The sequence below is a fragment of the Tenrec ecaudatus genome, chromosome 10, assembly GCF_050624435.1.
Source record: "Tenrec ecaudatus isolate mTenEca1 chromosome 10, mTenEca1.hap1, whole genome shotgun sequence".
In the NCBI taxonomy this organism is placed as follows: domain Eukaryota; kingdom Metazoa; phylum Chordata; class Mammalia; order Afrosoricida; family Tenrecidae; genus Tenrec; species Tenrec ecaudatus.
Window position 1 is genome coordinate 141,932,897 of NC_134539.1, and position 27,807 is coordinate 141,960,703.

A 27,807-nucleotide genomic window follows, 5' to 3' on the forward strand; every position below is an offset into this window, starting at 1 on the left:
ATAATACTAGTTAAATGGCCTGTGGAGAGTTTCATCAGGTATTCCATAAATGTCATAGAAATAGGTGGTCCATCATGTAGCAGATACAAAGGAACAAAAACAATCATTGTGTGATCACCTTCCTCACATAATTGCTGAAGACGAAAGTGTGCATAAGCAAGTGTGGTGAAGAAGGCTGATGGTGCCCGGCTACTGAGAGATATAGCGTCTGGGGACTTAAAGGCTTGAAAGCAAACAAGCGGCCATCTAGCCCAGAAGCAACCGAGCCCACACGGAAGCAGCACACCAACATAGGTGACCATGAAGGACAGAGGAGACCAGGTCTCCAACAACAAAGGTGGGGTGGTGGTGAGAATCACATCACCGTGAAAGAGGGGGAGTGCATGATGGGGACCCAATGCCCACCTGTAGACAGCTGGACACTCCTTCCAGAGGGGTAGTGAGGAGGAGATGGGCCACTCAGGGTTCAGTATAGCAACAATGAAACTCGAAACCTTCCTCTAGTTCCTGAACGCTTCCTCCCCTCCCAATCATCATGACCCCAATTCTACCTTGCCTTGTGGACCTGGTTATACCAGAGGATGTACAGCGGTGCAGTGGGGATCCGGAGGCACAGGGAATCTAGGACAGACGAACCCCTCAACACCAGCGGTGGGAGTGGCAACACCAGGAGGGAAGGGCGTGTAGAAAGGGAGAACCAATCTCAGAAATCTATGTGTAACCTCATCTCTGGGAGATGGGCAATGGGGAGGCGGGTGAGGGGAGACGCCGGGGAGTGTAAGATAAGATATAATAATTATTTATAAACTATCAAGGGACCAGGGGTGGGATCGGGGAGGGAGGGGGGTGGGGGGAAAAAAGGGAAACCGAGCTGATTCCAGGAACCCAAGTGGAAGGTGAATTATGAGAGTGACGAGTGCAACGAATGTATAAGGGTGCTTTGCTCAATTGACGTATGTACAGATTGTGATAAGAGCCTTATGAGCCCCAATAAAAAGATTTAAAAAAAATAGGTGGTCCATGAATATTGTTGAGTGAATATGAAAATTTAAAGTAAGTTCATGCAACAGACATATGACAACTTATAAACTGATCTTTTAAAAAGGTTTTATTTTTAAAGTATTTTTCAATAATTTTATTGATTTAAAACTCATATATCACACACTTCCATAGTTAGGCTATTTAAAAAGAGTTGCGTATGTACCATCACAATCAGTTCTCATGCTCCTCCCAGCTCCCAAGTCACTCTTTGTGACCTTTTGGGGGCCACTTTTTCAGTGGACTAAAGAACTTTTCTCTAGATTACTTTTTTTTCCTTTTCCCTTAGCTATTTCCGAAGAAAGTTCCATGAAACCACTGAAGGAGTAGTGTGGAACCCCTGTGCTATGGATTATGGGAAAAGGCGACTCAAGCCAGACATATGCACACCTCCAAGCTCAAGCACGGCTGCCTTTGCCAATGCTGCCCGGACTGCAATCATGAGAGAGAAGGATTTATTTAAATTTCTTGAAGAGCTCAAGAGTAAGATCTAGTTGTCCTTTCCCAGCTGTCTTAAAGGATTTAGTTGTATGTTTAAAAGGTCAGAAATAAATCCTAGAGGCCTAGTTCCTTAAGAGCAAGGCCACAGATTAAGTGACTGGTTTGTTCCACAAATGTAACATGAAAACAAGGAAACATCTTTCCTAAATCCTTCAGACACCAGGAGGAAGCCCAGAGTCCATGGCGGGTTGGTGGTGGAAAGGAAGAGATGGAGGCCATGTCAGCAGGCCATATGACCACAAAAAGGAAGAGTAAATGCAAAGTAAAGTTAAAAGTGACATGTATGTCTAATATGTGCTTGTCTGTGGCACCATTTTTGTTTTTACCTCTTTAGGATGCAATCCTCCTTCAGAAAGCCCATATTCAAAAATACCCATCTTTCCATTGTTTCCGAATGTGGATGGAGTGGTGCTGGGAAAGCCATTCAAAGACTTACAGAAATTAGAGATGCTAAGGAGAAGAGAGCCTCTGAATTTCTTTGAGAACTATTTCTTCCACAAAAGAGACTGGAAAGCACAGGTGAGGTTAGAGTAAGTCACATCGATTAATGTCAGGACTCAGGTATGACTGACGTAGTAACCATACTGGTTGTTGGTTTTTTTTTTAAGAAACCATACTTTATAATAAGTATTTTCTTTTCCTCACTGTCTTTCACCTCAGATTTCATACCTATTTTCATTTCAATGTAAATATTTCATTTAATTTAGCAAATAGTTCAACCTACTAGAAAACACAGCTGAGGCTTAGGCTTGGAGGTGGGGAATATAAAAACTATAGCAGTACAAAAGCCTTCAGGTCCTCCCTCCAACTGCTCTCCCATCATCGAGGGAACCAGAAGCTGCAAGTTGGACTCCATCACTGAGCTCTGGATCGCAGTTGAGCCAGTTACTAGGTCCACAGTCCACAATGCTGTGAGGAAGGAATAATCCTGCCCTCATTATGGGCCCAGCTGTACCTTCTAACCTTGTTTCAAACCCTATTTGCCCCTTTCTCAAGATACAATTTGTCATTATGAGTCTTAAGGTTTCAGGCAAGTGAACTTGAGCCTTAGTTCAGGCTTGTCCTAAGCTCCTTTGCTTGAAAAACAGGAACAAAAATTTGACTACAAACCAGCTGGCCCTGTGAGGTCCTTCTAAACACAGGGCCCTGTGTAACTGCAGTGAGGGAGAAATTGAAAGAATACAGCTCAGGAGCGAAGTAAATCAAGAACACAGGGGCGGCTCAGGAAATCAGGAAAGCCTCTCAGGTACAAGGAAAGAGAGAAAATAAGTGAAAGGATGGAGAACTCTTAAGATGGACAGAATTAAGATCCTTCCTATTAGATTCCAAGGAGTTGTTAAAGTCTGATTTTCCAGCTGCCATTGTGAGGCCTGTGGTGAGCATAAGGAGGACCCAGGTGTGACTGGATAATAAACACTTCAAAAGCAAATTGTCAAAAGAGTTCTTGGTTCCCACCAGCATTGCTCAATAGCCCTCATACAGGGAAAGCAGTTGCTGGGTCCTCATAAGAAGTTTGCAAGGAACGCAGTCTGTACCCTGTGAAGGCTTCATCCATTTGTAGAGACTTGTGATGGGTTGGGCAGCTTCAGGCAAGATGGAGTTGCCTCCTCTCTATCCTCCATATTCATTTCATACCTTCCGGCTTATACTTCTTTAATATGAGTAGCCATCATCATTATTAAAGATAACTTATTAACTGCCAATTTCTACAGGCTCCAACGCAATCAGCAAATGGTTTAGCAATAATTTTTATAAATCATATGTAAATCCTGTCATATAAAATATTCATCCAGTTGTTACATCTCTGCTGTATAATTTAAACTAAAATATTTTTCCTTCTTTCTGTTTTAAATATGCATAAAGGCAACAAATATAAAGCCTTTTGATCCTGCTTCAGGCTATCCACATGATATCGTCACCATTGACCAAATGATCAAGAGAAAGTCGTCTTGGACAGTGGCAGATGCTGCAGCTGTTAAACCGCACGTGAGTATTCACTGTTGACAGTTCATCCCAGGACACACTGACAAAAGCACTTTCCACGTCACGCAGCCACCACAACCCAAGAGAATGTTTCCAGTTCGTCATTACTATGAGACATGATCACTTCTCATTTGTACCTATTGTCATGACATTTCTTGTTCTGTGATCCAATTCAGTCATGTGTTAACTGTTGTAATTCATCTGGCTAATCATGTTTGTAACCAGGCCCAGCATCATTTCTGGACTGTCCATATGTGAAACATGAGATACCAGGAATAGTAGCTAGTTGAGGTGGTGAAGCCACAGTCACAGTCAGGGCTTCTCAGGCCATCCAGGTGAGTGAGCGCATCTTTATGAGATCAGCCAATAGTATAAGAACCGCTTAAGTCTGCTCCCTAGGGGCCAGCCAAGATGCAGAGCTCGCAACAGATGCTGATCCATCACAACAGCCCTTGGGGTGGCCCTGTTACTATCCCTTATCCTCTCACAGGCATTCACAGAGGGTTCAAAATGACTTACCCAAAGGGACACGGAAAGTCAGAGAGCCAGAACTGCAAACATGAGCAACTGGGCTCCAGAATTCAGACTTTTGACCCCCCAACTCTGTGTGTTCTCTTTCCCTTTGTGCTAGGTTCCTAGCAGTTCTGGGGCCCCTGAGGAACCAAACTGGGGGGGGGGTGCTTTATCCCATCTCCTCTCTACCTGTGACCCTGTCCTCAGGCTCCCGTGACCCTCGCCGCTGCCTTGCACGGAACGGTTCTGCGACTTCGATGCTTGCCTCTGGTGACCTTTCCTGCCTCTCTCTTCCTTTTGGTGAAATTGCTAATAGAATTTCTTTATTGACAAAGAAGAGGAGCACGCGCCTTTGGTCGACTTTGTATAATGAATGTTACCTAATACAGCACATGAGCTTTAAAAATGTCTGTGCTTTGGGTGGAAGTTTACCGAGAAAATTAGTTTGTTTGAGTTTTTTTTTAATCATTTTATTGGGGGCTGATACAGCTCTTATCACAATCCATCCATTCATCCAATGTGTCAAGTACATTTGTACTTATGTTGCTATCATCATTCTCAAAACATTTTCTTTCTACTTGAGCCCTTGGTATCAACTTAGTTCTCCCACCCTCCTCACCCTCCCCACCTCCTCACCTTCCCCCCCCCCCACCTCATGGACCCTTGATCATTTATAAATTTTATTTTCATGTCTTAACACTTACCAATGTCTCCCTTTACCTACTTTTCTGTTGTCCGTCCTCCTGGGACGATCGTTGTGATCAGTTCCCCCTCTCTCCCACCACCTTCCCCTTCCCCTCCTGGCATAACTACTCTCATTATTGGTCCTAAGGGTTTTATCTGTCCTGGATTCCCTGTGTTTCCAGCTCTGATTCCCAGTGTACATGCTCTGATCTAGCCCAATTTGTAAAGTAGAATGGGGATCATGATAGTGGGGGGAGGAAGCATTGAAGAACTAAGGAAAATTGTATGTTTCATTGGTGCTATACTGCACCCCGACTGGCTCATCTCTTCCTTGTGACCCTTCTGTAAAGGCATGTCCAACTGTCTACAGGTGGGCTTTGAGTCTCCTCTCATACTCTCCCTCATTCACATTGATATGATTTTTTGTTTTGGGTCTTTGAAGTCTGATACCTGATCCCATCAACATCTCATGATCACACAGGCTGGTGTGCTTTTCTTTCATGTGGACTTTGTTGCTTCTCAGTTAGAAGCCCACTTGTTTGTCTTCAAGCCACTAAGACTCCAGACACTCTACCCTTTGATAGCCTGGCACCATCAGCTTTCTTTACAACATTTGCTTATGCACCTGCTTTGTCTTCAGTGATCCTGTTGAGGGAAGCTGAGCATCACTGAATGCCAAGTTATTAGAACAAAGTGTTCTTGCGTTGATGGACTACTTGAGTAAAGGCCCAATGTCTGTTTGTTACCTTAATACTTAACATAAATATATATACATAGATCTATTTCCCTATCCTTATAGATAAACATATATACATATGTACATGCCTGTATTTAGACCTCTATGAATGTCCTTTGCCTCCTAGTTCATTCCTCTATTTCCTTTTACTTTCCTCTTGTCCCACTATCATGTTTGGCCTTCATTCAGATTTCAGTAATTCCACTTGGCTACATTGCTTTGATCACCTCCCACCAGGCCTCCAATACCCTCCTCGCCATCGATGCAAATTAGTTTTTCCACTCAACAATTCCGACATATTCTGTTTGGGGACATTGATTGTGATCCCACCAATGTAACAGCATTCTCTTCACTTGCTCCTTGGCTTTCCTTTTCCCTCCCTCCTGCTTTCCTGTCCCTCCCTGCCTTCTGTGGTGTGTGTGTGTGTGTGTGTGTGTGTGTGTGTGTGTGTGTGTGTGTGTCCCCAGCAAATGCTGACCTTCGGGTTTCCTATGGCCGACTGTTCTAAAGAGTCCCTGCCTGCCTGCTGTTACTGCTCTGTTCACCTTATAAGCTGTCTATTTCTCTTCTCCAATATTTATCCATTGGGTATTGATCTTCTACCTCCATTTTACTGCTCTTCTCATCATAGACATCCTCATCCATTTAGTTATTCTTCAAATGTTTATCTAATATTAGCAGAGTTCTGGGATTAGGAGATAGCAGAGCAGACAAAGCACAATTTCCTACGTCAATGAGCTTTGAAGTGAGTCAGAAAGCATGGGGAAGAAATCAGGCATAGTAATACATTGAAATAAATGGTAGGCACTACAGGCCACAGAACACAGAGGCTCAGACTTCCAGCCTCTGTCTTCTCCTCATGACGCATATTCAGGCTAGAATCTATAGATTCTAACCTGCTTATAGACTCTAACCCTGGGGACTAGTCTTCCGTTGTTGGTGGTGTGGGGTGCCATGGAGTTTGTTCCAACCCTGAGGGGCTTATGCACAACAGCGACACCCTGCTCAGCCTTGCACCACCTTCACAATTGGTTCCATGCTGGATCCCGTTGTTGCAGCCACGGTGTCGGTCCACCTCCTAGAGGACCATCTGCTTTCACTCTGCCCCTCTACCAAACACAATGTTCTTCCCCAGGGACTAGTCTCTCCTGACAACAGTTCCCAGGGATGTTAGATGATGTCTCACCACCCTTGCCTCTAAGGAGCACTCTGGCTGTACTTCTTCCAAGTCAGGTCAGTCTGTCCTGTTAGCAGCCCGGGGTACTTTGATATTCTCCAGCACCACAATTCAAATGCATCGATTCTTCTTTGGTCTTCTATAATAGCTATCTACAGGGGTAGATTTAATTATTGGGCATCGCTTTAAAAGTTTGAGAGATTTAATTATTGGGCATCACTTTAACCCAGGAGAGCACTGGGGTCCCTGCCTGAGGTGAAGGACCGGGGACTGGCGAGGGCAAGTCTTCTTTGTGCTAGCCTGCTCAACTCTGCTGGTTTCAGCTGCCTCCTACACACTGATAACTCGCAAATCTGCCGCAGCCTGGACTTTGTTCTCTCACAGGCCACTCCCTTTCTCACAGCACGATGCACTTCTTCCTCAAACTGTGCAATTTCTTCACATGCTTCGGTCACCAAATCTGCCTCTTTAACTCTTAACTCCACCTCCTTACTGGAGCCTCTGTAACGCTTCCAGCGCCATGCTCCCCACCACCACAAAGCTCCACCTGGAGGTCCAGCCGTGTCACTTTCCTGCTTGAAAACAAAGACCTCTCCTTCTAAAACACGTCACATTAAATGTGTGCTTTTGTTGATAACTAGTGCTTCCTTTCACCAGTCTGGAGCCCTGGTAGTGCAGTGGTTGCGTTGGGCTGTGATACAAAGGGTCACCAGTTCAGAACCACCAGCCTCTCCTGGGAAGAAAGGCAGGGCTTGTTCTACCCTGCCCTATAGGGTCGCTATGAGTTAGCACTGACCCCGTAACTGGGGTTTTTCTCACCAGTGGTAGGGTTTTTCTACTCTATTTTCTGTTCCACACACCAGAGGACTTCTCTCACTTCCATTAGGAACCGTGCGTCACTGGAGCACGAGCTTGCCTGGGCGGGCTCTGCAGTCTCGCCGAGATTGCTGACTTACAAGCTGGAGGATTTACCTGCCCGCGCAGGGGGTTCCAAGTCCGCACTGACTCAATGGCAGTGAGTGGGTCGCTTTCTTCATTCTCTCCAGAGCTCCTCTTCACCCCACGCCTCCCCCTGCATTCGTCGATTACATTGTCAATACTGTCATAAAATTTATTATTGCATTATTACCAGGTCATACATTTTCATTGCCCATCAACTCCTAGCAAACAGGTCCTCAGAAGGCACTAGCAAATGTACAAATGGCTTTAGGTAGCCTGGGGATATCCCTTTGGGGATCCTACTGTGATCCCCAAAGACCTGGTTTTTAAGGTAACTGCAGTGAACTTCTTTTTCTCTGCAGGTGAAGAGAGTCACAGACAGCTATAACTTAGGGATTGGCCTGGAACACCGCAAAGAAATGCTTGACCTCTGGCGGAAGATCCGGGGGGATTTGATTGGGATTGAAGCTAAAAATGAATCCTTTTATGACACTTTTTCTACGTACACGTGGTCCTGGAACGTATGCCAAGAACTGCTTTCCCCAAAGGACTTAAGATTATACGACGCCTGTGTGAATAGAAATTCCTACCCGAATGCCGGATTCTCTTCCCCGTCCGACTTCGGTGAGTGCGACGCAGAAACAGGAAGGAAAAGAAAACGGAAAGGTTCCAAAGGCTTCCGACAATGAAATTTCTACATTTTCTACGCAGCTCACTGCCGTGAACTACTTTTTCATTGTTATCAAAATTATGGTTTCTTGCTTTGGGCTATATTCTTAGCAGCTGGAAATGTTGACATCTTTGGGATTCTGACCAGTAAAAAAAAAAGAAAGAAAAGAAAAAGTTTAACTCATAAAATGGTATACTCTTGCCTGATTGTTTGCTAGTTCATAGACGCTGTTCCCTTAACATCGAGCATGTCTTTTCCTTTTTCTGGAGTTTTAGGGGGGAGGGGGTATGGCCATGAGTCAGAATCTGACTCAAAAACTCACTGCCATTCTGACTCACATGACCTCTGGACGGCAGGGTAGAAAAATCGCCCCAAAGGCAGGTGCCAGCCAAGTACCAGCTACACTCTGCTGCCCTCGCCTGGATCAAAACTGCAACACACGTCTGATTGAAGGTGGCTTTGGGATTTTATTTGTGAAAGAGGCCCGAGACAGTGGGTGGAGATAAGCTTTTAATTTCCGGGAATAATATCACCAGTCCCCGGGAAACCTTGATGAAATTGAGGCGTTGTCTTCACCTCCCACTTGGAAGTGCTGCTCTGGCTAATGCGAACAAATCACCGATCTCATTCGTTGCGTTTTTATTCTCCTGGTTCTGCAATGGAAATTCTTGGAGCTTTTCACAGTGGCTCTCAAAGGTTGACGGCAATGAGATCACTCTGACCCTCAGGAAACTAGAGCAGGATGGCCAGTGTGTTTTGCTCCCTGGGCCAACTCTGATCTAAAAATGGAAGGAATGAGATCAGTTATTTGCGAGCACTATCCAAGAGATGGCTGAACAGATGTGGGGTTAAGTGCACACGTTCAACACCTCCAACGTATAGAACAAATGCCTCTCTCATCATGATGCTACAATAATATGCTCCCAAAAGAAAAAGATATGGTCGATGCTGCTGGGAATGGCAGTGGGTAATATTAAATTTTACAGTGACAGGGAAAAACCGAGGAACATCGTGAAAGTCCTCAAAACTGCGTCCTGAAATAGCCCTGGAGCCACGGGGAGATTCACTTGGAGGGGTCCCTAAAATTTGCAAAAGGGTCTAAACAGATTTACCATTCTTCATAAAGTTACAGTGTTAGGGAGAACATGAACCTTATGGATAAAATCAAAACCCACAATTTTGATTCCAACTCTTGGGGACCCTACAGGTAGAGAAGACACCCTGGTGGGATTTCCATTCCTCAGTCTCCACAGAAGCAGGCTGCCCCATATTTCTCCCATGGATCCTTTCAGTTAGCAGCTGAGAGCTTAACCACTGAGCCACCAGGAGCTCTTAACCTTGTAGACATGCGACTACCTTTCTAGCCAAAAAATAAGATTTGACGAGAGAGTTGGGGATTGGTAGTGAGTGGCACAGGCAATCTCAGAGATGTCTTGGGAAGCCAAACTCAGAGGATTCCTCACTGTATGCGAGTACATAACACTTTGAAATAAATTTATCTCGAATCATCTAAAATGTACGGTAATACATTCTTTCTATTAAATTGCCACATACTGTTGGTGACCACACAAATGGGTACCTCTGTGCCTGTGTACAGTTTGGCAACAAGTCCTTATCCTCTCAGGCACCAAGGACTTAGTAGGTTATGCATTGTACACAGCCTCTATTCTAAGTCCTGGAGATATAGCAGTGAGCCAAACAGCGAAAATACCCTGACTTCACAGAGCTTAGTAACAGAGCTAATTATAACCATTGACTCAGCAGGTCCATTTCTAGAAACGAATCCTAAAGAAATAGTCAGGAACATAGCAAATGATTGCGCTCCAAGGATGTGCCTCCTGTTGAATTTTTAAGAGTAAAAACCTAAAGTAGCTGACCTGTCAGGTATGTACATCCAGCTCTGCACCAGGACCATTCAAATGATGTTGTCAAAGGAATAATGTCCAATTAAAACCCAAGTTACAGCCTCTCCCAGGCAGGAGGAAACTTTACTTTATGGAAGGCCTAAAACTTGATGATGGTGGTGGTGGTACAGATGTATATTTGTATAAAAACTCTCAAACTGTACATTTAAAATGGATGAATCTGTATGTAAACTATGCCTCAATAAAGCTCTTTTAAAAACAGGATACAATGCAGTTTATTGTTAAGCTATTTTAATTCAAAAGTTAAATAAGTAGAGAAAAAGGCACAGACAGGTAGAGACTAAAATGTTAAGGGGTTAGATAAATGGTGGGAATGGGATGGCATCTCTTCTTCTTTCATCTTCTCTAAACTTCTTAATATTCTTCAATAAACACCAAGACATGGAAATTGTTCTAAACCCAGAACGGTTCAACCCACCCTTACAATTTCCCAGAGCTGCTACTGAAGCTGTCCTATGGACACTTGGGAGTCGTTGGTGCTGGAAAGTGCTTTTGACTTGCGGTGACCCCATAGAACAGAACAGAACTGCCCCACGGGGCTTCTAGCTGGACCCTCTTCAGAAGCCCAGGGTCAGGCCTTTCTCATGGGGCTGGATGAATTCAAACCACAGAGCCTCACACTTGTGGTCGAGCACAGGGGTCCTGGGTGAGACTTTAAGGAGAGCAAATGAGGGTCCAGCTCACACCAAGGCCAGAAGCTGGAATGTGAGTTCTTAACCCTTGGCATGCTTGGAACCAATGCCATCTGAGAGCTGGAAGAGTTCTCACCATGGACCAGCAGAGAGAGACTGGTTGTTTTTCTTGGGTGTCATCCTGTCAGGTCAACTGCTCAACAACAAAAACACAGCCTGGTACAGCACCACTCTCACAACCAGGCTGTGGCTGAGCCCATGCTGGGGCCACAGGGCCCATCTGTCTCACTGAAGGTCTGTCTCGTTTTCATCGACTCGACTCTGCCAAGCACGATGCCCTTCTCCAGGGATCGTCCCTCCTGATAAGCATGGCTAATACCAAGGAAAATAAGCCCATTACCATGGAGTCAACCCCAACTCAGAGCGACTGCCTATAGGGTCCCTGAGGCTGTAAATCTTTACCAGGACAGCCTCATCTTTTTCCTGAGCAGTTGATGGACTTGAACGATTGACCTTTGAGTTAGCAACCCACTGACCACAAAGCTGAAACATGATACTTGTTGAAGCGACCGAACCAAATCAGTTGGCGTCAAGTTGATTCTGATTCAGTGTGACTTCCTATGTCCCAGAGTAGACTTCAGAGAATGTTCAGGAATGTAGAATGTTCAGGAATGTTGGTCTTCAGATCATTAGTGCTGGGAGCTAATTAACTACTTGTTCCACCGACAGGCTCCCCCTGAAGCTACAGTCTACTGTAAAGTCAGTTATCCGTTTCCACAGAACCCTCACAGCCAAGTCTTGCAAAGATCTTCTGAAAAATTGCATGGGTATCTTAGGCCCTTCAAAAAGATAGATTAAAAATGAGTTGGACAGGCCAACTAAAGATAATTGTATAATATTAAGTTTGGGATACTTTATCACATTTCACAAAGAGTCCTAGTTATCTCATTTTAAGTGACAAATCGTTACTGGAACATTACAGTAACTTTTCGGGGAAAGACAGTAAGCTATCTGTGAGAAAACATGCAGCGAGGCTGTTGATTAGAAGCACTGTCCTAGATATATCGTGTTGTTGTAACGGCAATAATGTGTTTGTTTTTTCACATGAGTGAGGCAAGGAAAAGTTTTACTGTTTGAACCCAGTGGGAGAAATGCACTCTACTTTGCCGATTACTGTGGATATTGATCAGAAGGCAGAAAGTGGAGGGTTGAATGCCTGTGTACAGCTGGCCCCCAGGCTTCAGGATGACAGCCTACTCTAGTCTCCACGCGACCGACTTGGAGGTTCAGAGGCCCGGGATCTCACTACAGTGGGCAATTTTCATAAAGGGCAAAATTTAGATTTCAAAACAAGAGTCGGGGTCAACTGCCAATGCCACACCTTCTTTTTGTTGCTTGGGAAAGTAGGTGGGGACTACTCTGCATAGGTTCTGGGTGGGTGTTCCATACTGGGCCAAGTTCTTGACCTAGCTGGGTAAAACGGTCAGGCCTTGAGTGGATCGATGGGGATTGCTTTAAATTCCACTGGTCCAGGGCTCTGATAATTTCATCCAAAGTTGGGAAGGCAGCTTGGTCCATCTTGGCCAGGACACAGGCCATCTTACTAAACAGCCTAGCTGCCAAGAAAGCATTTTTTGTGGTCCATGATTCCATTCCATTCCCTCAGACTATTGTTGTCTTGGATGCTGACCACACCTCGGAAGGCACTGACGCGAATACTCTGGGTTCCAAAAGACCCATCCAGAACATGGCTGTCACTGGTGCTCATGAAGGCCATAGATGGAGTTAGGAGGGAAATCTAGAGAACTGAAGACACGCTCAGGCATTTCCTGTTATCATCTCTGAGACCCCGTGAAACTGCATGCATAATGGAATTCCCACGTCCTATTTATGTTCTAAGTTTAGTTTCTATAGGCCCAGACCTCTCAGCTGTAGTTGTGATAAAAGACTTGGTGGCAGTTGACCATGACCCAGCTCGTGGCAATAGTTTTAACTAAGAAAAATGTATGGCTAGAAGTCCAAGTTCAGGGTACTAACTCTAAGGGAGGACGCTTTCTCCTTGAGTCCTTGAGTCCTTGAGTCCTTGTTCTTGAGTCCTTGTCTCAATCTTCTCCTGCATCTTGGATGTTCTCAGCACAGGGATAAGATAAAAGACCATACAGGTCGCACATGTAAGGAGACTTGCCTTACATGGAATCGGGCTCTGGCTTGACTGGGAGTGTTGCCTCCCATCCTCATCCCCAAACCACCGGTTGGCTAAACACACATTTGGAAGGACACAATTCTATCCATGACAAACTCTAACAGCTTTTGGTGTGGAGAGAAAATAAAAAGAGTAGATAGGAGAACAAAAGGCTAAAATAAATACAAATCAACCACCATATCTGCCAACAGCTAGCCTTGAGAAAAGATAGAAGACCTTGTACTTGTAGGTTTTTTTCTTTGTTTTCTTTTTGAAGTTCCCCCACCCCAGGATATTTCAAAAGACCTTGGGTATGGTAAAATAAAAATAAATGACCAATTCTTTATTCTCTTATCTTTTTATTCACTTGAATAGTGCTTGCTTGTTCTGGATTAGAAAGGCTTCAGCCTTATCCCACTGATATGGTTGGGAAAATATAGACTGTTGCTTCCCCTTCATTGTGCATCAAGGAAGAACGCCCAGGGGAATAAACCACCACTGTGGACTAATGTGCTAGCGGAGGAGTGCACTGATTAACCACAGAGCCCTTCCTCCTCTTCCAAATGGCAGGCAGGCTGTTCTTAGACATCTCAGCGAGCTTCATCTCACATTGAAGACTTACTCACACATTCTGCATTCTTTTGGGAATCATTTGTTAGAACTCCGAAAATAGAACTAAAGGTGTATCAATATGTAAAAACCATGTGTATGTGTGCATTACAATCTTGATAGTGGTAACAGAGCTGTTTGCTCAGCAAGGCAGTTCAAAGTCACAGCTGCTCCACTCCGTGTGAGAAAGATGAGGCGTCTGCTCCCAAATATTCACAGCTTTTTGTTGTTGAACTATTGAATTCTATTATGTTAATTATATGCTGATGAAGCTGGGTTTTGTTTTATTTTTCTTCTTTCACTTAATATTTATTTTTTTAAAGACCATTTTATTGGGGGCTCTTACAGCTCTTATAACAACCCAGACATCAATTGTATCAAGCATATTTGTACATACGTTATCATTATTTTCTAAACATTTACTTTCTATTTGAGCCCTTGGTATCAGGTTCTGTTTTTTGTTTACTCCCCCCTCATGACCCCTTGATAAATTGTAAATTATTATTTTCATATCTTTCACTGACTGCTGCCTCCCCCCATGGTTTCGGTTGTTTCTCCCCTTAGGGAGGCTTATGTGTCGATCACAGTGATCCGTTCCCCTTTCTTCCTATGCCCCACCTTCCCCCTACCCTCCTGGAATTGCTACTCCCATTTCTGTTACTGAGGAGTTTATCTGACCTCAATTCCATGTATTATAAGCTCTTATCTGTACTAGTGTACATGCTCCCGTCTAGCGTGAAATGAAAGGCAGAACTGGGGTCATGAAAAGCTGTTTTTTAAAAATACATCTTTACAGCTTTGGAAACCTTATTTCGGGTCACTGTGAGTCAGACTAGACTAGACTCCACACCCCGGTGGGTTAGAGGTCGTGGAGGAGCATCGGTGGAGGGGATGGGCCATGGGAAATGCTGTTGTAAAGAGTTGTCACGTCTGTTCTGGCTCACAGCTACCCTGTGTGCAACGAAGAAATCTATCCGATTCGATGGCCAAGCTCATGTGCTAGGCATTCGTTTGACAGCATAGGAGTCTACACTAAGAAAAGCTAAATATACAGAAGTGGGGAAATTGTGCTTTTCATTCTCTGCTGTCTTCCGTTTGGGCCAGCAGCTTCATAGTGAGGCTGGAACCTAGCCTTGGCCTAACTCCATTCCCCCCTTGCTCCACACTCCAGTCCCTGTGGCCTTTTTGTAGCATTCTGTTTGCTCAGAGACAGACAGGTGGTGTGCAAGCATCTGGATGATGTGCTGTCGGGTCAAATCTACCGGAAGGGTCATTCAGAAGATGAAGGAAATTGCATGTGCATCATAAATGTTACACTTATTATTTGACGGGATCCTTAGAGTGGACATGTACATCTTGTGATTGACTCACGACTTGGGTCATGGAAAGTACCGGAAAAGTTCGTGTCCTGTTTGAAAAGCCTTTTCTAATTGGTCAGATCTAAAAGGACAAAAAAATATAATAAAAAAAGTTCGTGTCCCCCAAAATATGCATTCTAGTGTAAAGGTTTATTATCTCGATCTATTCTGACCACAACTAGATGCATGCCTTCATGAAACCATCACCGGGCTCCCCGCTGGTGTCCCCTTCTAAGATATTTCTCGTTTTCCTTCTAACTTGGAGCTAGCGAACTGGCTCTGCTGCTCCCCGGCATGAGCCTCTTTTGGAGATAACGGAGCTGCTCTTGCTGTGCGACTGTGGGGCAGAGTGGAACAGGCAGCAGGGAGCCTTTAGGAAAGCAGAGGGTCAGACTTTCCCTGAGCAGGCCAGCGCTTCGGCACTGCACCACCAGGGCGCCTTACAGTGCAAACAGGTGCCCTCTTAGCTCAAGTGATTCAAGATCTACCCTGTCTTAAACATGAGCAAAAGTGGGGCCCCTGTTAAGAGGATCCCAGCAATAAACTGGGGTTCGTTGGGACGGTTCTCACTTCTTCCAAATCCTACACGTCCACCTCCCCTAGGGAGAAATTCTGCCTCTGCGTCGTCGCCTTCCCCAGAGACCCCTCTACACCCCGAGGCAGGCTCCACCCCCCGGAGGTCGGCTCCACCCCCAGAGGCCGGCACACACACACACACCCGCCCCCACACCCCCCCACCCCGATGCCGGCTCCACCCCCTCCTAGGCCGGCTCCACCCCACCGGAGCCGGCTCCACCCGCGTAGGCCAGGACATCCCGGCCTGGAAGGCAGAAGAACTCAGCTTCTCCATCAGCCTTGCTCCCGCGCCTTCCGGAACCGGAAGAGGCGGGGACTTCCGGCTCCGGTGTCATGGCGAGCCCCAAGCCTGAAGGCGCGCTTGAAGGCACGCACGCCGTTCCCAATGGGAAGAGGGAGCGGTTTGGGAGCCGGTTCTTGAGCGACCCGGCGCGCGTCTTCCAGCACAACGCTTGGTAACGCCCTGCCCCTCCGCCCGCCGCCCCAGGAGCGCTCGAGGAGCTGCTGGCCGCCCCGCTGCCCACCCAGGGACCGGGGGCTCCCGGGCCAGCGACTCACTCTGCCCGCAGCTGGCGCCGCGGCTCCTAAGCTGCCCGTTTGATTTCCCCAGGGACAATGTCCAGTGGTCGGAAGAGCAGGCCGCGGCGGCTGAGAAGAAAGTCCGGGAGAACAGTGCCCAGCTGGTGCCCCAGGAGAAGCAAGGTGCGCCCCAGTGCCCTCGATGGCATCACCAGCCGGCACACTGCTGGGTGCACCCTCCCGGAGGGCCAGGGCCGGCAGGAGCCTTTGTTTCATGAGCATCGCGTGGGGGGAGCGGAGGCGAGGAAGGGAGTGTGGCCTGTCTGGCAATCTTGTTATGGATGGAGGGGGTGGAGTTTTTTGAGCGAGGAGAGCTGGTAGCTCTTGGTTTTGCTCTCTAGTGATTGCGTTCTTAGGTCGACTGGAGTGGATTTCGGTTCATGGCAACCTGGAGCCAGAACTGCCCCCATAGGATTTCCTAGATTGTGATCTTTATGGAAAAGAGCCAACCTGCACTGATGGGGGGCGCGGCGGGAGTAAGTATTGGACTGCTAACTACCAAATCGGTAGTTCGAACCTACCCGCTGCTTCTCTGGGAGAATGCTGAAGCTGTCCACTTCCAGAGAGATTTGCGGCCACCAAAACCCTATGTTGAGTTGCTATGAGTCAGCATTGAGTGTGGACCGTGGGTCTGGGGAATCATGGAGTCTTTGGCCCACAGAGCTGCTGGGTGGGTTCGAACTGCCACCCTCTCAAATTGAGCAGTTTGACCATTGCAACACTGGGTCTAGACTAGACCAGTGTGGCTTGTCCGTGTCACCCATGTGGTTACAGGCTCATCTTAGAGGATGTCTCTTCTACATGGTCATACTGCATGAGATGTTGTTGATGCTAGGCTCAAGTGGTGGGATTCATGCCCGGTGGATGGTGCGGCTTTTCCTTGGGTGATGTGTGAGAGTTAGCGTTCCTTCTAAGGAACGGGTAGGGTTGTCCATGCAGAGAAAAGGGCCCCTTGCGGAGAAGTGTATGCTTTTACTGGACAGTGCCCCCCAAGTGTAAAACTAGGACAGGTTGGCTTAATATCCCCCAAAAAACTGGAGGCCTGGGCTAGAGATTGCAAATTAATTCCCCCTGAGAAAGTGCTGTACAACTAGAATGGTCCAGCTACAAAGTCTTCTTTCTGTGTGATCTGAGAGACTAGATCAGAGACGTTAGAGTTTGAAGGGATTTTGGAAATCATATAGCCCAATATCCTCTTTTTACAGTCAAGGACCTTTGGACCGCAGGGCATTAAGTGCTTTCCCCAGAGGTAAGCAAAGAGCAGACAACCAAAATTTGGACTGCCTTTGAAGCGGCATCAGTCTGCACATTCATCTGTCCCGCTCTCTGAGTCATCCCAACTCAGCTCCCCAGAGGAGCCGCCCGTGGTGACCAGTGAGCCCACGGGAGCAGCAGCTAGGGAACCTGCTGGAACATGCAGCGGGTAAAGGAGAGTTTTACCAGGCAAAGGAATTGTTCTCTATGGCCCTGAGGAATAGTTGGAACTTTTGACTGTCGGTAACAAAACAAGTTTTTGCCTAATGTTGGCATTTTCTGATAGTTGAGAGGAATCCACAGCTGTGGGAGGAATATGAAGAAGTAGTGAGTTCTCTGCTTGGAGGCTTCAAGCAGAAGTTGGAGGCACTGGGAAGGACAGGAAGAGGGCGTGTGTGTCAGACTCTATAAATTACCCTCAGAGGGCTTCACGCCCCAAGAGTCTCTAGCTTTCCTTCAGAATAGTGTTGTAGAAAGTGGCATCTGGTGAGGCAAGAAGGTCATTGATACTTGACCCAAAGGAAGCACTTGAAATACGATTCTTAAAATTTTCTTTACAGTTGATTATGAGCTCAATGCCCACAAATACTGGAATGACTTCTACAAGATTCATGAAAATGGGTTTTTCAAGGATAGACACTGGCTTTTTACCGAGTTCCCAGAGCTGGCGCCTAGCCCAAACCAAAATCACCTGAAGAGCCTGCCCTCAGAGGCCAAGTGGAGGGAGACCCTGGAGTGCGACCACAGTGAGGACAGACCTGGTTTATCAGCAGAACAGCATACGTGTCTGTCGAACCCTGTGGCAGAGAAAACGGGTGTCACCCAGAAGCCCGGTCACCTGGAACTGGGTGCTGCTGAGTTTCCTGGATCCTCGGCCACCTACCGAATACTCGAGGTAACCTCTCGCCGTGGGAGTGGCGTTCGTGATGCTGCCCTATTCTGCACATACGTGGCCCATCGGGGGACCACAAACATTCTCATTCTGTCAGATGGGAGTAACTAGGCTTGGCCTTTGAGTTGATCTGGGCATTGCCTCCAATTTCGAACTAGTAAAATGTCCTCAGAGCAGAGCAGACATTTGGTGGCCTGGCAGGCAGCGGTAGACCACTGAGGCACTGCTTGCCAGCATCCCCCTGCTTCAGAAAGCCAGAGTGATCTGCCTTCTCTACCAGGGGATGTGCCAGGCTGATGCTCGTCAGTGCACTTCTTAGCAGAAGGGAGAGGGTAAAATTCACCCCACAGGAAGCCCCTTTGGGAGCCATATTAACCTCAGGATTGACTTCTGTGGGACTGCCACCTCTCTCATAGCAGCTCTGAGAATTAATTGAGGTAATGTATGTGAACTGGCCAGGCACGGTGCCTGGCCCAGGAAACACCCTTAGGAAGTGGTCGCTGTCCTGAGGCTGCTGCGCTGCACACAGCCCTGTTCATTAGGTTGGGGCTGCTGTAAGCTGCTTTTCATGAGTGATTTCAGCCCGCTCTGTTAGAAATCATCTCCCACTCATGATCCAGCGAGTAGGGCTCAGTAAGAAAGGACTTCACGCACAGGCCCACTGGCTGGAACTCCACAGGGTTCTTCCACTAGTAAAAGGCTGTACTCTTGTCTGGCCCTTTCCCTGAACCACGCAGAGGCTTCTGTAGCTGCAGCTCTGGGAGCATGTGAGTAACAGTTTTCGTGTCTCCCACAGGTCGGATGCGGTGTGGGAAACACAGTCTTTCCAATTTTACAAACTAACAAGTAAGTGCGCTACAGGCTGCACTGACAGCGCTGTGGACGGGAATCTATCGCCATCTGCAGTATACTCTTAGGGGTGTTTAAGTTGGATGCAGAAACGCACTTCAAACTGTTCTTGAGGAAACAGAGTGAAAAGATACTGGCATTTTCCCACCCGCTTTTCAAAGCCCCCTCCTCCAAGTCATTCTCTACCATCAGAAAAATGCCATGACGGTTAAACCCATGACAGTCACAGGGTTTGCCGTGTCGCTTTTCTCTGGGTGCTTGGTGTCTTTGGAGGAACAGTTGGGGGCTGGGCTGTCATTGCCTCATCTTAGAGCCGCAGAGCCAACATACAGGCAGATTGGCTCCTGTTTTCAATTCACTTATTGAAATGCCATCTGGGTCCAAGTTCTCCGTGTTTCTGGAAGGTTCTCAATCAGTAAGTTAGTCAGCTTGCATCTAGTGAGACTTAACCTCCTACATAAATGCATTTTACTGGTAGAAACCTGTAAGAACGCTCGGCAAGTTATCATAGCTTAAAAGACAGAGATTGTTGTACTCTTAATGTCACGTGTCCATTGAAGTCTTCCCTTGGACCGTTACGTCATCGGCGCCATCCATGGCGAGTGTCAGCTGGAGCTAGCGTCTGCTCCAGGGCCTGGGGGGCCAGTTCACTAAGACCCCAGAACCCAGGACTGACTCGGCCCCACGTGTTCCTGTCATTCATTGCCAAGAGTGGACAAGAGGCTTTTGCCACCATGAATCAGGTCCTCGGTTTTGAAACCCCCAGACCACGCATGCCCTGGGTTTAGAGTACTAGGGCTTCTTCCTGTAAAGAAAATGTGCTTTCCCCGGGTTTGTGGTCTGCATCCTGGTAGTTGTCTGCCCGGGGGCCCAGCAGGTCCCAGGAAAGGCTGCTCCCTGCGGTCAGCCCTGTTTCCTCCAGAGAAAGCACTGGGAGTACAGGTGGTTTGTACCTTGGCCATCATTTGTACAGTGTCTTCAGGTTTTGAAAATGGCGAGTTCCGTAATCAAGTGCAAGTTTTGATAGTTCCCAGTGTCCGTTTCATGCGCCAGGACTCGCAGTGGGCATCGGGGAGAACAGAAGATGAGCTTTTGGCCTGCCCTCCCCCCACCCACCACCCACTCCATCATGTAGGGCAACAAACACCCAGCAGGCCCTCGGAAAGGGTCCCGGGAACCTGTAGCTGGGCGTTGTGACCCCTGCTCCCAGGGCAGCCACAGTGCAGTGGGGTGGAGAGGCGGTGCAAAGGTGTTCCTGGCAGGGAGATGAGAGGGAGAGTGACGTGTGGTGAGACCCTGTGGGTCTTATGTCAGCCACGTGCACAAGGTCTGGAAAGGGCCCTTGACCAAAATGAAACAGGACGCGCCTACGAGGTACCGGTTTCTCTGAAGGGTTCACACTTCATCATTTGATCCTTTAAACTCAGCTCCACAAGAAAAGGGCTCGGCCGAGCCCAGCCTGAAAGCTCACCGTCTGCTTCCCTGTGTTTTCTGCCCATTTCAGTGACCCGGGGCTCTTCGTTTACTGCTGTGATTTTTCGTCGGCAGCTGTGGAGCTGGTCCAGGTAAGCGCAGTGATTGCCTCTTCACTGGCTCGGGGAAAAGCTTTCTCCCGACAGGAAAGGCGTGCTCACTGGCTTCTTGCTGTCCTGCCGACTGGCTGAAACGGCCGGGAGGAAAGGGCCCCTGGAGGCTGAGTTGCCACCTGCGGCTCTGGCATGTGGGGCAGGTTTCTTCACCTCTGCAGCGGGTGGGTGACAGGCTGAGTGGCAGGAGATGATTGTTCCGGTCCGAGTTCTCCGGAATCCATCGGTGGTGGGTAAGCTGAAGATGTGTGGGCCGATAAAAGGGGGTGCATTCACCTCAGCTCCATTGTATCTACGTGCATCATTGTAGGGACTGCAGGCCTCTGAAATTGCTGGTAGAGCACACAGGTGAGGGTCCGGGCATGGAGACGTCTCAGACAAAACCTAGGCTCGAGGGGCAGGACCACAGCTCCCCCGGGGACCGACCGACTGCATCAACCGACAGCACGGTTCATGTTGAGTTACATTTGGAGTCTGAAAAGCTTAAGCACGGCCAGTAAGAGACCATGACTGGTCTCCTTCTCCCACCGGAGCAAAGAAGAGGGAAGAAAGTCAGACTACAGGGAGCAGAGGACCGGGGACCCCATGCCTGATGACCACGACCAGCCAACCACTCATCCGGGGATCGCCAAGGAGGAGAAGCAGATAGAACAAAGAAATTAAATTCACGGCAAAGACCCGCCTTGCTGGTCCGACAGAGACTGGAGGAACCCCCGAGCCTGAGGTCGTTCCCGGAGACCACCTTTCAGCCGACGATGCACAGTAACTCACAGAGGAGGCCACTAGACCGAGATCAAAAGGACAGCAGTTGCCCAGATGCAAAGGGGGGGAGGGGCGCAGGAGAAGATAGGAAACCGAGGCAAAAGGAGCCAGGGAACACAGTGGGAACGGTGCTGACTTCCTGAGGGGGAAACGGTGTCAGGAGCACTTTCTGTACAAACTCAGATGGGAAACGTGTTTGCTCTCAACTTTTACTTAAAACACACTAAAACGGGGGTGGGGGTAGGGTTTTAATTAAGAACAGAGAAGGTAACAGGAACGCGGAGACAAACTGAGGCAGGGCAAAGAGCAGGAAGGACAGCCTGGCCAAGGGGTGGGCAGGAACCCTAGCGGGCAGGGGTGGGGTTAGGGGAGTGCCCTGGCCTGTCACAGCAGCTGGCTCACACTGTCGTGTCCTGGCCCCTGGCTGCCCGCTGCTCCGCCCTCGTGCTCACCCCTCCCCAGGGACAGCTGCCCTGCTACCAAAGCTTCTGACCTGTGGCCGGTTGTCACTGCCCGGCTGGTAACCCCCTTCCCCTGATTGGGCTGCCAGTGGCCGCTGGGCACCCGGTCCCATTGTCAGGCTGGGGGAGGGGTGGATACCCTGAGAAGTGTCTGCTTCCGCAGCAACCTAGCCAGAACTGGCTGTCGATAATGGGAGGCCAGTTATGTTGTGACTTTATTGACTGCCAGCCTTCCCTGGTTGAGAGCCTTTTTAAGTCGCGCTTAGAAAACCTCTTCCATCCCCTGTGAACTGTCTGTTGCCCCCTGGCCGCATAGCTTCCCAGTCATTTTCCAGTCCTGGCAGGTGGTTCTGTCACCACGAGCCAGGTGGACCAGGCGGGGCAGCCCCAAAGGACAGGGAAGCAGTCAGCAGGTTCTGTTTTAAAAGCCTATGGTGTCCACTTCCAGTCTGCCTCACCCTCCCCCCCCACACACACACACCCTCAACCCCCTCCCCCCCAAAGGACAACAGAGCAAAGCACTGCTGGGTCCAGAGCAGGCGAGGGCCAGGCGTGCCCCATCGTGATGGCGACGAACTGACGGTGGGTCCTGCAGCGGTGCGTGGAGTCGTTGGGGGGTTACCAGCCCCGGCAGTTGGCACTGCGACTCGGTTTGGTTATATGTCTGACCCACCGGCCCCTCCCGTGATCAGCTCAGCATGCCCGTTTGTGTGTCCCTCCCGCTGCCGCTGCAGACAAATCCAGAGTATGATCCTTCTCGGTGCCTGGCCTTTGTGCACGATCTGTGTGATGACGAGCGGAGCTACCCGGTGCCCAGCGACAGTCTCGATGTCATCGTCCTCATATTTGTTCTCTCGGCAATTGATCCAGACAAGTAAGTGTTAGGTCCCTCCCCGAGCCAGTCGTGTAAGAAGACGACGCTGCTTTGAGTGGGGGCTTGGAGCTCCGAGCTGGGCCCCGAGTGAGCAGCGATTGAGCAGCGAATCTGCCCCATCTGCTCCCTCACTGCACGGCCCTTTCCCTGAGCATCTCAGCCGATTTCTAGTTTGCCATTAGGTCCCGCCCTCGGATTATCATTAAATCTTACCGGAGGACGAGGGAAGGATCGGCAATGGAAGGGTGGGGGAATCATGCCAGAACCGCAGTGCCGCCAAGGGGATGGAAACAGCAGAAAGGCGGATCCCCTGCTGTCAGGATTGGAGAGGAAACAGTCAGCTGCTGTCCCTGAAAGGGCCCTGTCCAAACCTCATCCCCGTGACACTGCTGGCTCAAGGAAGCCTTCGTCACGGGGATGGTGGTAGAGAGCTGCGAGCGCCATCGGATGCTGCCAGGTCCCTCCTTCCTGATGCCAGTCAGGACAGTCGCTTGACACGTGCCAGGGGGCTGCAAGGTGCCCAGGGCCTGGGCTCACCACTGTCCCCACCTTGGGCGAGTAACTGGACTTCAGCCGTGTTTCCTGTAGAACTCATCCAGCCATCTAGGGATACTATGAGGGTAAAATAATGACATTTAAATGCTACAATTTTTTTTAAACCCTATGGACTGAAAACACCAAAAGTTTCATCATTTCAAATTTAAGCATTTACCCTTTTTTTGTTTTGTTTTATTGGCATATAATTCGGAAGTTTAGTGGCATCAAAAAGTTATACAGTCAGCACCACAATCTACCTTAAAACGCTCCCTTCTTATACACTGTTACTAGCTCCTCACTTCCGCCTAGCCTCCCTCTGCCCAACCCCCGAGAAACCATCAATCCAGTTACTGTCTCTACATTTACCCACCCTCGCTTTCGCTGAACATTTTCTTTAGAAGTATCATTTCTGGAAAGTTTGTAACTCACCGGTTGTCTTCTCTGGAAGCTGAACTCTGTGCCTGGACTTGGGGGCAAGCCGTGAAGGGTCCCTGTAAACCGTGCACTGCGGACTGTGTCACCACGCAGATAAGTCCTCGAGGCTGACCCTTCATTGAGCAAGCTCTCTCAACCACGCTGGGTGCTGCAGCCAGAAGGGGCAGGTGCTGTATCATTAAAGAGCTCCCGCCTGGGGTGGAGGTGCAGCTCCCTCTCGCCCACCCCAACACCTGGGTGGTCAGGACTCTGTCAGCTGGGAGGAAGCCAGGGAGCACAGGTGGTGTCCGCTCTGCGGGCTCAGGAGGCCCGGGTGAGGGACATTCTGGCACCTGCCTGGATCTAATGGGTGCACAGGGCCAGGGCTTGCTGGGAGCTGCCACACAGATGAGCCTTGCCCCTAAGGAGATCTGATCGACGTGCCCTCCCTCCGCCCCCAGGATGCAGAAGGCTATCCACAGGCTGAGCCGGCTTCTGCGGCCGGGTGGCTTGATGCTGCTGCGCGACTACGGCCGCTACGACATGGCGCAGCTTCGCTTCCGCACAGGTACGCGGCTCAGCAGAAAGGAACGAACAGACGGCACCTGGGGCTTATGGTCTAGATCTTTGTAACCGAGCCCGAGCGTTGCTTACATAAATGATTTCACATGTGTATATTAAAAACAGTCATGGAGTCGCTGCTGACTCGGCTGCCCGACAGGATAGGGAAGAACTGCCCGTGCGTTTCCCAGACTGCAGCCGGTACGGGAGCAGAAAGGCCTGCCCTTGTCCCACAGAAAGTGGACACCTGCAGGAGGCCGGGGGGATGGGGGGCAAGGTGACACAGCTCAGCATCCCGGAGCCATGAAGCCACCTGTCAAATCTGTGGACTCGGGTGTGTGATCTGCACAGATTTCTGTTAAAAGAAACCATTCCGAGAAAACCTTCTCTGTGCATGTCACTGATGCTCATGCTGTTGAAATTGCTGGCGGCAAACCGGTCGGGGAAATCAAAAACAGGGAGGGCCACTGAGGGCCTGTTCCCAGCAGCGCACAGTCAGTGGCCAGTAAGGCGTTCAGATGAAATGGATGTCATCACATTTCACACCAAAAAGCCTGAAGTTGGCAGATGTGTGGATAGTGGGTGGTCAGGGAAACTAATGCTGGTGAGAAGCCACTCCTGAGGCTGCTACGATCAGCCAGAGGAGGAGGTCGGTCCCCCACTGCTGACAGAACACGGAGGCGGCGCTCTTTCCTGCCACTGGCGCTTCATTCCACCCCTCCTCATGGGAAAGAGGCCATAGAAATATAATCGAGTCCAGAGCGTGTGTGCAAGCCACTTCCAGGGCCACCCCACACCTGGCGGGACTCCTGTCCGGTCTTCTTAGGTGAAGAACACAGTGTGCAAATGAGTCTTCCAGACAGACACTGAAGAAAGGGGACTCACACCATCCACGGGGGAGGTGCCGACTGCCTCCTCGTCGGGGCCTACTGTGCTACACATGTTCAGGGCCCGGTCCTTTATGAAAGACAATCTTGTTCTGCAAAACACCAGATGCTTCATAGTGAGCAACTCCAGCCCGTCCTGGCTCCTCCGGGGCCTCCCAGCGCCCTGACTCAGTGCTCCTGCAGGTGTCCAAGACTAAATTTGTGGGAGAAGGGTGAGGCTTGTTACCCCCATAAAGCATTCCCGTCTCAGAAACCCACAAGGGCAGTTCTGCCCCGTCCTGTAGAGTCACTATGAGTCAGAACCCACTCAATGGCAGTTTGAAACCCAAGAAAGGACTGGGTCCCACAACCCCCGGGAATTCCTACCTCGGTGCACATGTGCGTGACGCTGACATTCGAAGAAATGCGGTGCGTGTTCCTGAGTTTGACCCTGTTACTGCAGGTCAGTGTCTGTCAGAACATTTCTATGTGAGAGGTGACGGCACCCGAGTCTACTTCTTCACACAAGGTATGACGGCTCCCATCTGGGGTCCCTAACCCTGCAAAGGAGCAGTCGCTTCATCTGGCCCTCCCCCCTCCCTGCATTCTCTACCCCTCACCCCACTGCTCCTTGTTCTCCAGTAGGCTTGGTCATGTGACCACCCCTCCCCCTCTCCCACCTGGTCCACCTGGGAAACTGAGCTGGGGTGAGTGTGTTTGTGTAACCTGTCTGCTTTCTGGGACTCCGCCCCCAGCTCTCCTCTTTCCACACCTACGGAGCCTCCATTCTTGGGCCACTAGGTGGCCGACACCTGCAGGACCGCCTGAGCCTTTGATTGAAGCTGCCTTGTCATTCTTGTGTGCTGGGCTTGGCACGTAATTTGAAGGGGGCCATCAATCACAGACCCCCAAAAAGCCAAGCATCAACCAGAAGGTTCAAACCCTCTAACTTGCTTGGCCCCTTTCACCTTAAAAATCCCCACTCCCCATCCATCATTGCCCCTTCCCTCCCCCCCAATGCAGCCAGGCCCACACTTGCCCTCACCCAACCACCACATTTAGTCCTGCTGAGCCGTTGGAAGCAGCAATGCAGTTATCAGCCAGGAGCCTGCCTGCCTGCCATCAGGGGTGGGGAGCTAGGGGGTAGAGGGCGGTGGAGAGTAGTAGGCTGAATGCTTTTTCAAGGGGGACAAGGTGAGCATCTCTTCCTCACTAGATGAACTGGACACCCTTTTCACTGCTGCCGGACTGGAGAAAGTTCAGAACCTGGTTGACCGCCGGCTGCAAGTCAACCGGGGGAAGCAGCTAACCATGTACCGAGTCTGGATTCAGTGCAAATACCGCAAGCCTCTGCTGTCCGGCACCGCCTGAGAGGCACCGACTCCCTTCCACGTGGGCTGGGGCGCCCCGCCTGCAGCGGACGACCACAAGCCGCGTCATGTTGATGGCAAGCCGACCAAGGACTCCAGCACCCTTCTTGAACCTCGGGGACATTGCTTTTTATCAAGATTCAAACAGTTTAACTGCTTTTTATGTGTGAAGCTCTTTAATCCTTTTCTTTTTTTTTTTTTTTCAAGAACATGCCTCAATTGTCTGGGGAGGAAACACATAATCTTCCTCATCCCCATACATTTTATTTGATAAAAGTATTTTTATGAAAACATTCATGCTTAAAGGCCTTAAATGGTGCCACCCTAATCCCATTATCCTAACACGTTTGATTACATTTAAAAGTATTTCTCCTTCCAGTCTTTGTCCCTATCACAGATATATTCATGAATTACAATGATACCTAGTGAGCACAATTTAATATTTATGTTTCACTTAATAGTGTATCATTAGCATTCTCTTTTAGCAGGTTATTTTTACAGTCTTCATATTTGGTTATTTGTTTTTAATCATTTTATTGGGGGCTTGTACAATTCTTATCACAATCCATACATACATCCATTGTGTCAGGAACATACGTACATTTGTTGCCATCATCATTCTCAAAACATTTGCCTTCTACTTGAGTGCTTAATATCTACTGCTCATTTTTATATAACCTTTTTTCAAAGACTGTCGCCCCATTCTAATGAGAACTTGTATCTGTGCGACTCTTAAAGTTAGAACGCATCGAGAATCTGTCCCCATGTAAGTGCATTGTATGTGATAGTAAAGTTGTTTGAATGTTCATTGTGCTACGGTATTTGGGAATTCACGTACTTAGGCTAGGTAAATGCGAAGGTGAATCGTTTCATAACCAACATAGGAGGCTCAAGTGGGAAGAACTGTCTCCATCTATGAAGGTTTTCTTGACTCAGAAAGCCCCTAAAGACCTTCAAAATGGGGTTTCCTCAGAAGGACAGGGTCCTGGTCTCCACTTAATCAAAGCCATAGGTTTTGCTAAGCAACGCCCCCGTACGCACTGTTTCTTAAAAAGCTCTTTTTCGCTTGGTGCCCTTAAATGTTGACACAAAAAGACTTGAGGAGACTTAATTTTAGCTACAGTGCATCACTGACTGCTAGGTGTCCCTGCTACACTTTCATGTCCTGCCTTTTTCAGTTGTCACCGTTTTGTTTGTGTTGGTGTCGTTTTTATTTTAGCAAATAAACTTTTGCTACATTCCTGCATTTTGGATTGTCAGCTCACATGTTCACATAAAT

The 27,807-nt window shown here is 48.7% G+C and overlaps 2 protein-coding genes across 2 annotated transcripts in view; both read left to right on the forward strand.

Moving 5' to 3' along the window:
• EFCAB3 (EF-hand calcium binding domain 3) overlaps positions 1-10,249 on the forward strand; it is a 113,558-nt gene extending 103,309 nt beyond the window's left edge. The window contains exons 28-31 of the mRNA XM_075559677.1: positions 1,328-1,521; positions 1,874-2,058; positions 3,403-3,525; positions 7,934-10,249. Of these exons, the coding sequence (XP_075415792.1) occupies positions 1,328-1,521; positions 1,874-2,058; positions 3,403-3,525; positions 7,934-8,260 (829 nt within the window). The 3' untranslated portion in view covers positions 8,261-10,249. The remainder of the gene's footprint in view (positions 1-1,327; positions 1,522-1,873; positions 2,059-3,402; positions 3,526-7,933) is intronic.
• A 5,542-nt stretch (positions 10,250-15,791) lies between these two features.
• METTL2A (methyltransferase 2A, tRNA N3-cytidine) lies at positions 15,792-27,774 on the forward strand. Its single transcript, XM_075562025.1, has 9 exons — positions 15,792-15,978; positions 16,134-16,225; positions 17,917-18,251; positions 19,045-19,094; positions 20,602-20,662; positions 22,641-22,780; positions 24,193-24,299; positions 25,622-25,687; positions 26,375-27,774. Exons 1-9 carry the CDS (start codon positions 15,857-15,859, stop codon positions 26,527-26,529), a joined length of 1,128 nt encoding a protein of 375 aa, XP_075418140.1. The 5' UTR covers positions 15,792-15,856; the 3' UTR covers positions 26,530-27,774.
• Positions 27,775-27,807: the final 33 nt, after the last annotated feature.

What these genes read in the sequence shown, in the direction of transcription:
- METTL2A (XM_075562025.1), top strand. Translation starts at nt 15,857, where the DNA reads ATGGCGAGCCCCAAGCCTGAAGGCGCGCTTGAAGGCACGCACGCCGTT. An exon ending in CCACCTACCGAATACTCGAG is followed by an intron (nt 18,252 to 19,044) that starts GTAACCTCTCGC and finishes TGTCTCCCACAG; the next exon opens with GTCGGATGCGGTGTGGGAAA. An exon ending in AGTCTACTTCTTCACACAAG is followed by an intron (nt 25,688 to 26,374) that starts GTATGACGGCTC and finishes CTTCCTCACTAG; the next exon opens with ATGAACTGGACACCCTTTTC.